Source organism: Pseudochaenichthys georgianus, chromosome 14 (assembly GCF_902827115.2).
Source record: "Pseudochaenichthys georgianus chromosome 14, fPseGeo1.2, whole genome shotgun sequence".
In the NCBI taxonomy this organism is placed as follows: Eukaryota; Metazoa; Chordata; class Actinopteri; order Perciformes; family Channichthyidae; genus Pseudochaenichthys; species Pseudochaenichthys georgianus.
Window position 1 is genome coordinate 26,085,845 of NC_047516.1, and position 14,956 is coordinate 26,100,800.

Sequence of the window (14,956 nt, forward strand, 5' to 3'; positions counted from 1 at the left end):
TTATCTTTGATAATATTTCGTCTCCTCATTTTTCGTCAACGAAAGTAAAGAGAGATTTTGGCATAGTTTTTATTTAGTAAACTACATTTTCGTCTCGTCACTTTTCGTCAAGATATTGCATGATGATTTCGTTACATTTATTGTTTACTGCCGTCGGTGCCGTCTCGTCATCGTCTCGTTTTCGTCATGGAAAAAAAGGTCGTTAACGAACATATTTCGTCATAGTTTTAGTCAACGAAATTAACACTATACAACACTTAAATACATACAGAAGACCTCCAGGGAGTTCCCACTGTTATTGTCTTGTGAAAACCCTGCTGTACATTCTGGTCTGCCCTTCTTGGTAGTTTACTTCCTCCCTTAGCACAGCAACACACATTAGTAAACAGTGTTTGCTATCACCTTATCTTTCTCCTCTAAGCACCTTGTTTACCCTCAAGGAGAAGTAGGTCAGGCCCTAGTTAGTATTGCCTCTTCTTCTGCAATCACACATGGATTTGCAGCAAATACACTTTAAATGTGACACACATTTCTCAGAAAATAGTTTTCTATAATGACATTGTTATTATAGACCACAATCTGTAGGGTCATATGAGGACAACCATTTGAGTAAATGTTAATCCTGTCACCTGGACGAGTGACGTTCATAAATATGTCTCATTAAGTCAAAGATATTGTATTTCCCAAAGTTCACTAATTTGGCCGGGGGCGTTGTTTACATGCTGGAGGAAGACGGGTGACCTGCAACAAAGGTGATTCGCGGGTGGTATTTTTTCAAACGCTTTTTTCCGGGTTCGGTTCTGGGTAAAACAAAGATGATGCGGGTCGGGTCGCGGGTATTGCATAATAAATATATTAAAATAATAATAATTTAGTTTAAAGGTGGGGTAGGTAAGTTTGAGAAACCAGCTCGAGATCGCCAGAATTTGAAAATACACAACCGGAGAAAATCTGCCACTTCCTTACAGAGCCCCTCCTCCAACACACACGAACGTGCACATGACCAATGAGGGCACGAGATAAGTTTGTGCCCCGATGGAAGGCTGACAGGCAGGTAGGCCATCCAGTTACTTTAGCCGGCTAAAATAATTGGTCGTGCTTTTTACAGTATTACGGCTTCCACAGATGAATTTTTTTCATGGATTTTTTGTCAAAGCACTTAAAGATATTCATTGCTATTGGGATGTTAAGAGCATTCCATGGAATATAACAAAAAGTGTATCTCGAGCCAGTTTCTCAAAATTACCTACCCCACCTTTAATGTTTAAATCCTCAGACCTCTCCCCCGCGGGACCGTGCATAAATCATAACCTCTGCAACGTCGCGGTTGCAGGGCGGGAGCGGGTCTTGAAAATCAGACCCGTGCAGGACTCTGCCCCATGGTCACCTGATCGGGAAATATGGCAACACCAAAACAACTCCAAAACAATAACACTGACACATGTACACACGTAATACAGCCCAGCTTATGAAAGCTATCGAATGCATTTAAAACCGCCTTTAGTTGTTGCTTCCCAAGGTATGTGCTGCTGTCTGCCTCCTCAGGGGGTTACACATGTGTTAAATGTGGAGACACGGTGAGGTAGGAAGAGTTGGGACTCAAGGTAAATAATGCCTCACCAACGGCCTTTCCGTCACTTATCAATAAACCCAGACAACCATGGCAAGAAAATCCAGCTCAGGAGATACACAGAGGAGGGGAGGATGTCTCAGTTGTACACAAACACTCTTTGAGTAAACAGAGGGATAGGGGACAGACAGAGCCAGAACAATAGCACCTTTTTATTACTTTAAAACTAAAATCACAACTGTAGTGTGGAGTACAATGCAGGAAAGTTGTGAGCTGATCCGCAAAGTCAAGACTGCGGCCAATCCAGACAGTTTTTTGATACATCAATATTATCCATTGAGGCTTAAAAGTGCCCAATCGGATGCAAAGCAACCTGCAAGCAAGTGACCCGCAGGTTACCTGTGGAGCTCACAAAATCAATAAACAGCAGCCAGCGGTTTCAACTGAACTGATAAAATGGTGATGTACAAGCAAGCTGTAGGGCTGAACGTGTACAAAAATATATTTTTAGCAACATTGAGCTACATCTCATGTTGAACTTCAAACATTTAGTTCTGGTTTATATAAAGAATCTCTGTAGAGATCCAACCTAGCAGCTGACAACCATGCGGGCTATTTAGCTGTCATTAATAATTGTGCACCCTGCAGTCTAGGCTGAATGTGCTGTAAAAAAAAAGAAGACAAATGTGATAGAATAAAGATTTCTCAGTACCATCAGATACTTCAGTTGAGATCAGAGCGAAATAAAACATGAGCAGGAAATCCCTGGTACAATATAAGTGCTATTTATATCTGACTCCATCCACAGCATCCATATTAACACATATTTGTATTAAGTGGGAACAGAACTCCTGACCCTGGATGAGTGGGTTCAATAACCAAACACTGACCTCCAGGCAAAAAGAAGAAATACCCATTTCCACAGAGCAGGTACAGGTGCAGAGCCATAGAGAAGAGACAGCGTGGACAACAACTCAGCAGAACAAGTGGTGCTAACGTACCTTTTGTTGATGGGCTTCTCGTCCTTCTCGTAGGGTTTGACAAACCACTTCCCGATCCGAACGAAGCTGCGATTCATGAGGCAGCGCTCCAGCAGGTTGTGGATGGCTTTGAACAGCAGCGTGCGACACTCGTAGGAAAGCCCGTTCTCCCACAACCCAACATCCTCGCCTGGGGACAAAAAGTAGATGGAAAAAAGTTAGAGGAGCAGAAAGCTTTAAGAGTTTTGAGGTCATTTAAAAGAAATGGTAAGATCTCTCCAGGGCAAACAATGTCACTCCAGAGAGAAAAACTCAAGTGTACAATCACAGTGAGAATGTTGATGCTGGCAAAGTAGCCTTACAAAATCACTAATGGGGATATGCATAGGGATGGGTACCGAGCCCCGGTATTAAACGGGCCCCGGGGCTGAATTATTAAAGACCGTGGCACCGTTAAGCTCCGACGTTATCGGTCTTTTTATCGGTATTGGAGACATGTAAAAAAAGTTGTCATATGTATTATTACTACACAAACATTATATTGCAGTTTTAGTGTCGCCAACTCCGTTTCTAATACGCAAAATGCGTCTATGATTATTTTTAGTATTTTCGATCTCTCTCCTGCCTGCTTGCGAGGGGGCGGGGCAGTTTACACACACGCGGCTGCTACATGCAGCAACACACACGCGGAGTGAACGCGCTCCGAAGTGTGGTTAAACTTTACCCGTCTTGTTCGCAAAAGAACCGATAAAACTACCGTTAAAAGACCGGATCGATAAGCGGTATCGATAAAAGTAGTAGTACCGTTAAAACCTTAACGATACCCATCCCTAGATATTCATCAATGTTACTAGATTAAGCATGAACTGTTTTATTATTCCATTACACTGCATTACCAATATCAAGCCTTGAAGTAATAAAACAAACATTTAAACCCCCAGTTTTACATTGAGCTAAAAAATAAGTCATACATTTTCCTCCACATATGTAGTTCAAGAGTATTTGATACACTGTTTATGTGGATGACATCAACTCTAAGTAAAGTTTCACAGCGACAATCTCACAGAAATACACACTCAATGAATTCATTCATGTGTATCACATTATGTAACACTTTGCAATTCTGCTCTGAAAAAACGTTCTACTAAGTGTGGCTGTGAGCACTTCTGTTTCCGATCCGACAAACGGGTGTGAATAACATCTTGTGCAGTAAGAATATTCTTATTTCTTACAAGGTCATTCTAAGCATGACAAGCCACATTCAAGGGCCTGCTAGGTGAACACCTTGATACAGAAATTGCACATTTCCTGCAATGCAAAGCAGTACGTCATATCTAAAGTGACATCTGGGAATCGTATCATAAAAAGGCTGTAAAAGGCAATGCAAATGCAAACAGGAGTGTTTCCACTGAGAGAGAGGTTAAGTAGAAACCTGCTGCTGCCTGCTTTCAGTAGTTTCACTTTCAGGTGCGTTCTGCTGCTCCGCTCATTGAGTTTTGACACCAGAGTTAAGGAGTGTTAGGGTACGCAGTGTCACAGTTCAATAGCGACCTGGTTTTGATTTTGGTACAGTGGGGAAAACCAAGATTTAATTTATTTCCATTTGCTGTAAAAATGATGGCCAGAAAGCAATAGTTGTTTGTGTGTGTGTCTATGTATCTGTTCACTTTTAGTTACATTACACAGATACATTTAATGTATATTATAAACTGACTTAATAACAAATTGAATGTGAGTCTTCCACTACCATTGCTGATGTTGTAGCGATTTGCTGCTTAAACACAATGGAGAAATAACCTGTATCTGAGGCTAATTAACCTCCTTCAGATAATACTTACACTCTGTGTTGCTGTTAATAATAATAATTCCTTACATTTATTATAGCGCTTTTTCAATTACTCAAAGCACTTTACATATACACACATTACACATATATCATACATGCAATGGTCAGATACTGTGGACAATACCCACAGGAGCAAGTTCAGGTGAAGTGTCTTGCCCAAGGACACACCGGCTTTACAGACGCAGCAGCGGCGGGTTTCACCCCTTGATCTGATGATCATTGCACAGCGCACTGCGCCACACCGTTCATCTTCACGCCTCGAGGCGCTTTTACAAGTACACATTGATATTATACATGTACTGTGGACAATACCCACAGGAGCAAATCCGGGTGAAGTGTCTTGCCCAAGGACACAAAGGCCTGACGCAGTGGGGGCGGGAGCGGGTTTCGAACTGGATTTCCCCAGTACTCCCCCTTGATCTGATGATCGGATGCACAGACCACTGCGCCACCCGTCCCTATGTTAGACAACATGCTCGTTGTAGCTACTTCAAGAAAACCAAAAGGTTACTGGAATCCTTTTTCTTTTTTGTCCAGTAATGCTTTAATTTACTGGAACACCATGATGCTTTCAACCAGGGTGTGACTTGGGATGCTTTTCAGGTTATCCCAGCCTGTATATCAATGCTTAAGAAATGCCCAGAACGTGACACACACTGCAAACACTGGTAGAACTTGCACTACCACACCTGCAAAGAGAAGGCCTGTAATTAAACTGTCATTATTTGGTTCATATGGCGCATCGAAGCGAAACGAGTCACGCGCCGCACTGAGTGTCCTGTACCAAGCTGTTCAGGGTGAATAAATGTACTGTTACACCCATATCAGAGCTGCTTTCTGAATCCCATTCTGCGCTGGCCTGAATGCTGCTCTAATCTTATTAACAGCCACTGCTCACATCATACAGCACTTAAGCTCCTTTCAGTCAAGTCTCCGAATGCGCCTGAGCACAGACGGAATAAATACCGGGTGTGGCCCACCCTTCATGTCAGCTGGCACCAGGGAGGCCCAGAAGCAAGTTAATCAAGATGTATTTAATTATTAAGTGAATCCTTCGCCTGCTGTTGTAATAAGTAAGATAACAGATAGATGATTCAGAGGCTATCAAAATAGGAAATGACATTGATTTCCCTCCTTAAACAAGAAACACCATGAATGCAGATAGCTTTTTTATGATTGTACCAAGTTGAGACAGCTATGTATTGAATTGTAAACATCTGCTAGAAAAATGTAGTGCCAATTAGGGCGAATCAATAAATGGATATTATATAAATATTGTAGGAGCCAATTGACTGTGGGTATAAAGGTAGGAACCTATGTGTGTTGGTGAGAGGTTCCGCCGGAAGTCCCATACAGTTTTTGACCACACACGAAGAACACACACGGAGCACACACACGGAGAGCACACACGGAGCACACACACGGAGAACACACACACGGAGAACACACACACAAACACGGGATTACAAGCAAAGGAACGGTATGGTGTAAACGGTAATATCGTGTGGTGAATATGAAAAGAAGCAAATAAATGGACTGTTTCAAACTGGAAACTTTGTTTCTGACCTTTATTCGGCAGCAAACTTGTGTGCGTCAATTACACCCAGCAACCGGATCCTCAGAGGCTTAAAGCGTTGGCTTAGCCTCTACAAATAGTCAAAAACTTGCCTTTTTTGGAGTAACACAAGAGGACATTTTTTCGTTGTGTTTATGGAACGCTGAGAGCGGCTGCTCACCTTCTACCGGACGCCGAGAGGAGGAAAACAACACGCCGGCTGCTCAGCTGGTAGCAGCCACCTGACGCCGAGAGGAGGACGGCTACAACTCGTTTGCTCATCTGCTGCACAGGAAGGCGACAGAAGCAACGCGCTGAATGGTGCCGGGAAGCTTTTCGCCGCTTGGCACGGAACTACGTTCATCTAAGGAGGTATGTGTAGCGCGCTACAACCGGTTTAAATGGCCATAGGAATTAAGTTGTGTGCACACATAAGGGGCATAATTCCAATGCATTGGTTGTGAAAGGGATGAACAATAAGCGCTTGTATTGTACTGATTGATTTGTGACAATCCGTTTGACTTTAAGACATTCAAATATGGAGGAGCGCTCTGCGGACATACCAGCAGCTGACAGCGCGTCAGATTACGCGCTGCCAGCAGCTGGCAAGCTGGATAGCGTGGCCGGCTGTAGTGATGCGCAAAGCACTAAGCGGGTAGTTAAACTCTCTGCCAAAGCACTTGCGGAAAAACTTGAGAGGTTGCAAAATGGCAGAAAGGCTAAGCTAAATAAAGCTAGCAAATTAAGAACAAATATAAAAGATTTGATGTTAAGTGCTGAACATGCTAAGGTTCAAAATGCTCTTGATGGTTATATTGAATTGTGTGTTGAAGCCAGGTCTATGCATGACACTTTAATGGGTTTATTGCCACATGATGAAAGGGAAAGACATGAAACATGGTTTAAAGCCAAAATGATGTTCAATGATGAATTTATTGTCCAAATCAAGGTGTGGGTTTGTGAAACCAAAGGTACTGGTGATAATAATGATGAAATCAATCCTGATGACAGTGTTTCTAATGTTGGTAAATGTTCAAACAAAAGTGACAGCAGTACAAAGTCAAGTACAACTTCATCTGCACAAATTATAGCAGCAGCAGAAAAGGCTGCAATTGTTGCTCGCATGGCAGGCTTAACTGAGAGGCATGCACTAGAGCAGGGGTTCCCAACCTTTTTCACCCAGGGCCCCCCCAAATGACTCCTGTTGGAATTTGCGACCCCCCAAAACTTTGAAACTTTAATTATCGCTGTTGCCGATCTGCCCCCCTGCCCGATCTGTACTGCGCATGTGCGAGATGGTCTGCCATACTGGACAACTCCGTACAGCAACCCAACACAGTGGCGTTTGGCAAAGCACAAAAAGAAAACGAAAAAAACCGAGAGAGCCGAGTTATTCGTTATTACAACGTGACTTCCCTATTATTTAACAACTCTTTTTATTGGGTTCTTTGTACATTGTCAGAATAAGTGAGAAATGGATTTAACTTTTGTTTGGCAGCTATCATACTGAATAAATATTTACAGTGAATGTATGCAAAAATGTATGGCATATAGCTGTCTAACAGAAGTTAAATCCATGTCTCACTTATTCTGACAATGTACTTAACCCCAAATAAAAGAACCCAATAAAAAGAGTTGTTAAATAATAGTGAAGTCACGTTGTAATAACAATAACTCATCTCTCCCAGTTTTTTGTGTTCTTTTTCTGCTTTGCCACTGTGTGAAGTGTCCTATTAGAGTTGCCGTATGTAGTTGTCCAGTATGGCGGACCATCTCGCACATGCGCAGTACAGATCGGACAGGGGGGCAGATCGGGTAGTGACAGACGTGCCTGGTAACAGCGGACACACACACACACACACACACACACACACACACACACACACACACACACACACACACACACACACACACACACACACACACACACACACACACACACACACACACACACACACACACACACACACACACACACACACACACACACACACACACACACACACACACACACACACACACACACACACACACACACACACACACACACACACACACACACACACACACACACACACACACACACACACACACACACACACACACACACACACACACACACACACACACACACACACACACACACACACACACACACACACACACACACACACACACACACAGCGGTAATTAAAGTTTAAAAGTCTAAAAAATGCTACAACTACTGTCACAAACTGGATGAATGAAGTATTTCGTTAAAGGAGGATGAAAGCGTAATTAAGGAGCACTATTGGAGTGACTTTGATGGTTATTGGACTCAGGATTAATTCATTTGGATTCCTGCTGTATGAAGAAATTAAAGGACGGCACAAGTGGAAACAATTCACAAAGGGATTCAACTGTTTAAAACACATGCTCAAAGTAACCCGGATTTTGGCGATGTGTTTATGTGGATTCAAAAGTCGTAAATAATCTACAAAATGGAGGAGACCGATTTGATCGGAGCAACTGTGACAAATAATCCAACTGAAACCGACACTTTACGCGCAGAAGAAACATTTCTATTCAGTGTGCGAAAAAGTACACGTCCCACCGTCCGGGACGTGTTATTTACAATATCGGACAAGTAGATCTTTCAATTGACTTGTCCGGCGGACAAGTGGCGTTTTTCACCCTCATGTATTGACAAATTATTGATACATTCAGTTTACAAAAGGCAGAACTCATTCGCAAATTATACGTATCCGCCATTGTTCGTTTAGAAGTGTTAGTTTCGGTTCTGCTTGTCGATTCCTAAATGCATCTCGCCGCTTTCTGTACAGTTAGACGGGGGCGGGGTGGGAAGTGTAGCACAGTGGCCGGGTTGGGAAGCAAATCTCTCTCTCTCTCTCTCTCTACAGCGGATCCGCTGCCCGTTTAACAGCCTCATCTTTGTCAAACTTTCTTATGTTCTTTCTCTAACACGTAATGAAGGTTATTAAGCGTTTTAACTCCTATGTTGTTAATATTGACCGCCATTTCCTTTATGACGTGAAGCAGCCTCCCTGTCTGTGTCCTCACGCTGTCCTCACATCCCCGGACCCCCAGACTCGGAGCAGCGCAGGTATGTCAGTATTGTTTATGAAGCAGGGTATAGAAAGTACATTATTGAAATGAAAATACTATTTATTTACTTTTACAAACAGTGAGCAGCTGGGCAGCTGCAGCTGTGTATTGCAGGACATGTGTAAGCGTGCAAGCGTCTTGTTGTAGGAAAGCGCTAGGCCTATAGGCTATAAATATAATGTGTCATTATTATTATTATTAGGCCTATGTGTTGGACATGTGTGGTTGGACTCTGTCTCACAGGCAGGTTGCAGTGTAACATCAGAGGACACTGGGCCAATTGTACATTCTCAAACTGCACCACTTGGAACTAACTAAACAATGCAGAGATTGTATTCAATAACCGTAAGAAATTCAACAGTATGCAGTGATTTGTAAATAGGAATACAGATTTGACTTAATGTTTTGATAAATATATTTTTCTCCCAGTTTGTCATGGGACTTATTTTTACCCTCTCAAAGAACCGGAATCGAGAACCAAAAATAACCGGAATCGAAAAGCAGAACCGGAATCGTTAAAATCCAAACGATACCCAACCCTATGTGTGATGCAGTAAAATCTTACCGCTCACTTACGTTGAGCGGTGTCGTATAAACCGTGGGAAAATGTAAAATACGATGACGAAGAAGAAGATTCCAGTGGCCCCAATTTTTGGCCATTCTGGACAAGTGAAAAATGTATTCGGACAAGTAAATTGCCAAACTCACTTGTCCATGGACAAGTACTCTCTAAAAACTTTTTCTCACACTGCTATTAAAGAAAAAATGATACACTTCTGTCTTTGTATGCTTTTATTAGCTACTTACTTGCAAATGTATGCATCATATCTATTTCAAATGTCGAAGAACAGGACACTTCAAAAGAATAGACTATGTCTAATAAAAAAATGGTAATATGGTGGCATAGGCCTGTATAAAACAAAAATGAAAAACTGGCATATTAAGCAGGTAAATCAAATGCTTGTCTGCCATGGAACAGGTAGCAGAGAGAAGACGAGGTTCAAGTAGGTTCATTAATGTGAACCTTGGGCTTGCACGCCCGCAGCCAGGGATGGAATGTCCGGTGTAATGTGAGTGACAGCCAGTCTAAAGTCGTTGTGAACGTCCAGTGTGTTGCGTGCTTTTGTTTTGATGGCAACAAGTGCGCTGAAGGCTGTTTCTGAGAGATATGTCGTACTGAATGGGAGTATAATCCTGGTCGTGGCATGCAGTGTGAGCTTTGGAGCGAGGCTTGGTCCTTTGACAATCCAAAACTTTTTAAATCCTTTTTCCTGGAAGTATTTCTTTGACAGCGAGTCAGCTTGGATGTCGGTGAGCTCATCTTCGCAATCCAGGTATTCCACATCCTCAATTTTGGCAATAAAGGGATCTAAAACCCACAATTCCTTGGAGACATACTCGTCTATGTCAGCGAACCGTGATTGCATTTCCGTTTGCAGTGCGTTCATATGGCGGATGAATTCGCGACGTACAGACACAGGCACCGTTTCAGGATTGTTTTTGGGATTGTTTCAGCAGTAGTGGAAACTGTTGCAGCTCCCCCCTCTCCATTTTCCCGACCCTGTACTCCAGTTTGCGCACAAATGCATCGAGCGTCTCTTTACATTGGAGAATGTTGGACTCCACGCCTTGCAGACGCTTGTTCGTTTCATTGTAGAGACTGAAGATGTCGGCCAGGTATGCTGTTTTAATCCAGAATGACTCAGTCACTTGCTCTGACAGTGCGCGGTTACGAGTTTGTAGAAACTCTTCAATTTTTTCTTTCAGTTCTACAAAGCGTGCCAGCACTCGGCCGCGTGAGAGCCAGCGCACCTCGGTGTGCAGGAGGAGGGTTTGGTGCGCTTCATCCTCGCACAAGTCTGCGAATAGATGCTTGTTGGTGGGGCGACCTTTGATGAAATTGACTATTTTAACAACAGTTGAGAGTGTTTCGCTGAGGTCTTCTGACAGTTTCTTGCTGGCCAGGGCCTGGCGATGTATCACACAGTGAAATATTGTGCAGTGTGGGGCCTTTTCTTTCAAGCGACTGTTAAATCCCTTGTTTTTCCCCATCATTGAGGCAGCTCCGTCTGTGCAACATGCAACTAAATTCTCATAGGAAAGATTGTGGGATGAGAGGTAAGAATCCACTGCAGTAAAAATGTCCTCACCCCGGGTGGTAGTGGTAAGGTTGACTGACATAAGAATGTCCTGCTTCAAATCTTCCCCATCGATATATTGCACATAAACAATCAGCACAGCCTCGTCTGCTACAGTTGTGGTTTCATCAAGTTGTATGGCAAATGGCCCTTTCCAAGCTTTTCGAGCAGCTGCAGCTCACAGTTACTTGCCATCTTGTCAATTCTGTCTTTCACCGTATTGTTTGACAGTGGTACAGTTTTTAGCTTCTCCGCCACCTGCGGGCCGCACAGTTTCTCAACCATCTTAATGCAAGCTGGCTTAATGAGCTGCTCGCCAATGTTGTGCGGTTTCTTTGCCTTTGCTATTAAAAGTGCACATTCAAAAGAGGCCTCGGTGGCCTTCTGTGCATCGCTGCCAGCCCTAACAAACGCTGTTCTAATATCCATTGGCTTGTTTGCCTTTGCAAGGTGTTGTTTCTTTATGAAAAAGTCCCGATCACGCCCGACTGTTTCTGGGTGCATGGTCTGTTGGTGTCTCTTCATATTGCTGAGTTTCATGCTTTCGTTGGCTAGCTTCTCTCTGCATATCACACACTCTGGGCGGGTTTTGTCCATTCCCTCCATGAAACCGAAGTTAAGATAGCTCTCTAGGTAGGTCCTCATTTTCTTTTTGATTGCAGATGAGCTGTCATCTCCTTTACGTTTTTCAGACATTTTTAGACAAAAATATTCACCTTATGAAGTCGGTTGCTAGCAAGCGCAGCAAACTGTTATTATTATGAAAGCTGACACAGTAACGTCAATGTTGGCGCGAATCGGAGGAGTATCAGATGAATTTTTTTTATTTTAATTTTAATTAATCAATTAATTTCTATATTTTATTGTAATGTGGAGACAAGGCTTTTAGCGACAATTATGTATTGCATTACAATATGTAAAAAAAATGATATGTAAAAAAAAATGATATGTAAATTTGTTTTATTCTAAATATGATATTAGACCTCAAATCATCTGAGGCCTGGCGCCCCCCCTGCGATCTTTGGCGACCCCCCAAGGGGGTCGCGCCCCCCAGGTTGGGAACCACTGCACTAGAGGAACAGGAGCTACAATTAAAGCGGAAAAAGGAAAAGCTTGATTTGGAAACTGAGCTAGCTGTATCTACTGCTAGGCTAGCAGTTTTACAGGGTTCACATTCACGACGTTCCTCGCTTGCACCAACAAATGGAATGAACTCATACCTGGAAAAGGAAAATGGCATCGTTAAACATACTTAACCCCCTGGCAAAGGAGTATGATTCCACATCATGGAAAATATCCTCCAGCAAACCAACAAAGATGGACATGGGACCAAAGCAAGCTGAAAGGCAGTTTGCATTTAAGGAAGATGCGTATGTACAAAAGCAACATTATCTGGGAACATCACATGGGTTGATAACTGGTGAATCAACTGCATGGGAAAGTCAACAGGAAAATCACCATCAGCAAATCAATCTAATTCCACCTGAAGGTTTATTCACGATAATGCAAAAGCAAAATGAAATAACAGCTGCACTGGTTCACCAGCAACGTTTACTGTCTCTACCAGCAAGAGACATTCCTATCTTTGATGGAGACCTGTTTCAGTACAAGGCTTTCATTAAAGCATTTGAACAAGGAGTGGAAAACAAAGCCAGCAAAGCCGACTGCTTGTACTATTTAGAACAGTTCACAAAAGGACAGCCACAGGAACTGGTTCGTAGCTGCCAGCACATGGCTCCAGAACGTGGCTACATTGTGGCAAAGGGTCTTTTGCAAGAACATTTTGGGAACGAGTACAAGATCGCTGCTGCTTACATAGGAAAGGCTCTAGCTTGGCCAACAATAACAAAGGCAGAAGACATTAAAGCACTACAAGCCTATGCTTTATTTCTGCGTGGATGTGGTAATGTGATGGAAGAACTTCAGTACATGCAGGAGTTGGATATGCCCTCCAATATGAAAGTGGTTGTCTTCAAGTTGCCATACAAACTAAGGGAACAATGGAGAAACAAAGCTCATAACATCATGGAAGCCTCAAACAGAAGAGCTCATTTCATTGACTTGGTCAAATTCATTGAGAGGCATGTACGAGTCCTTTCTGATCCGATCTTTGGAGACATCGAGGATTCAGGACATACATCAGTTGCTATAAAATCTTCCAACATGTTTCAGCCACAATCAAAGAACAGAATGAAAGGAAGTAGTTTTGCCGCTACAGTATTCCCAATGAGTGAGGTCGGAATTAAAACGACAAACAACTCAAAACCACAGGAGAGCTTGGTGTGTCATTGTTGTGATCACAACACTCACGTTTTGGACAGATGTAAGCAGTTCAGCAAAAGGAAGCACAGAGACAAAATTCAATTTCTAAAGGAGAAAGGAATTTGCTTTGGATGCTTGTGTATTGGACACATAAGCCGGGACTGTAAACAACGCTTGATCTGTGAGGTTTGTGAAAAGCAACATCCTACTGCGCTCCACATAAATACATCTAATGTGGAATTGGGACAAACCGCTCAATCACAAGCCCCCCCTCAGACATGTGGACGTACAGGGGCCGGAAATGATGGCTGCATTCTTTCAATTATTCCAGTGCAGGTCAAGTCCACAAAGGGAAGTGAGATTATACAGACCTATGCATTTTTAGATCCTGGAAGCACAGCCACATTCTGCTCAGAAGATCTCATGCACAGATTAAACATCACAGGAAAAAGAACTAATTTTCTTTTGAAGACTATGGGACAGAAAAAGGTCGTTCCAGCTTACTCCTTATTTGGGATGGAGGTATCTGGTCTTGAGGGAAATAACTTTTATTCTCTTCCAGAAGTCCTCACACAGAAGCAAATGCCAGTAACCAAAGAACACATTGCTACAGCCGCAGATGTGAAGAGGTGGAATCATTTGTCAAAAGTTCATATTCCCAGCATAAATGCCAATGTTGACATGTTGATTGGAACCAACGCTCCCAAGATATTGGAACCTTGGGAAATTGTCAACAGTTGTGGAAATGGCCCATACGCTATAAGAACAGTGTTGGGATGGGCCATCAATGGTCCTTTACATGGAAGCAGCAATGGCAGCGTTGTTGACATGAAGCAAGCTTCTGTTGTGGTGAATAGGATTTCTATTTCCAAATTGGAGCTCATGCTTAACAGTCAGTATAATCATGACTTTAATGAAAAGCCCTCGGAGGAAAAAGAGATGTCAAGGGAAGACCAAACATTTATGGAAATCATGAATACATCTGCAACACTACAGGACAACAGGTACAGCCTGAAGTTGCCCCTTAAGACACCTGACGTCCTTCTTCCAAACAACTTTGCAGTGGCAAAGCAAAGGCTACTTGGATTGAGGAAAAGATTTGTGAGTAACCCAATATTGCATAAGGAATATGCCAGCTTTCTGAATGGAGTGATTGAAAAGGGTTATGCTGAACAGGTACCAACACAGCAGCACTGTGGCAGTGGAAAATTATGGTACATCCCACACCACAGTGTTTACCATCCACGAAAAGGTTCTCTCCGAGTGGTGTTTGATTGTGGTGCCACATTTAAAAAGGAACATCATTAAGGAATGTACTTTATCAAGGTGCCAATCTCACCAGTTCACTGCTTGGAGTTCTCACTCTTTTCAGGCAGGAACCTGTGGCATTCATGGGCGACATACAGGCTATGTTTCACCAGGTCAAAGTCACAGAAGAAGACCGAGACTTTCTTCGTTTTCTCTGGTGGCCAGAGGGAGACTTCACCAGAGAGATCCAGG

The 14,956-nt window shown here is 42.8% G+C and overlaps 1 protein-coding gene across 1 annotated transcript in view; it reads right to left on the bottom strand.

The window, feature by feature from the left end:
• med13a (mediator complex subunit 13a) overlaps positions 1-14,956 on the bottom strand; it is a 102,302-nt gene that overhangs the window by 65,254 nt on the left and 22,092 nt on the right. The window contains exon 3 of the mRNA XM_034098559.2: positions 2,572-2,740. Within this exon, the coding sequence (XP_033954450.1) occupies positions 2,572-2,740 (169 nt within the window). The remainder of the gene's footprint in view (positions 1-2,571; positions 2,741-14,956) is intronic.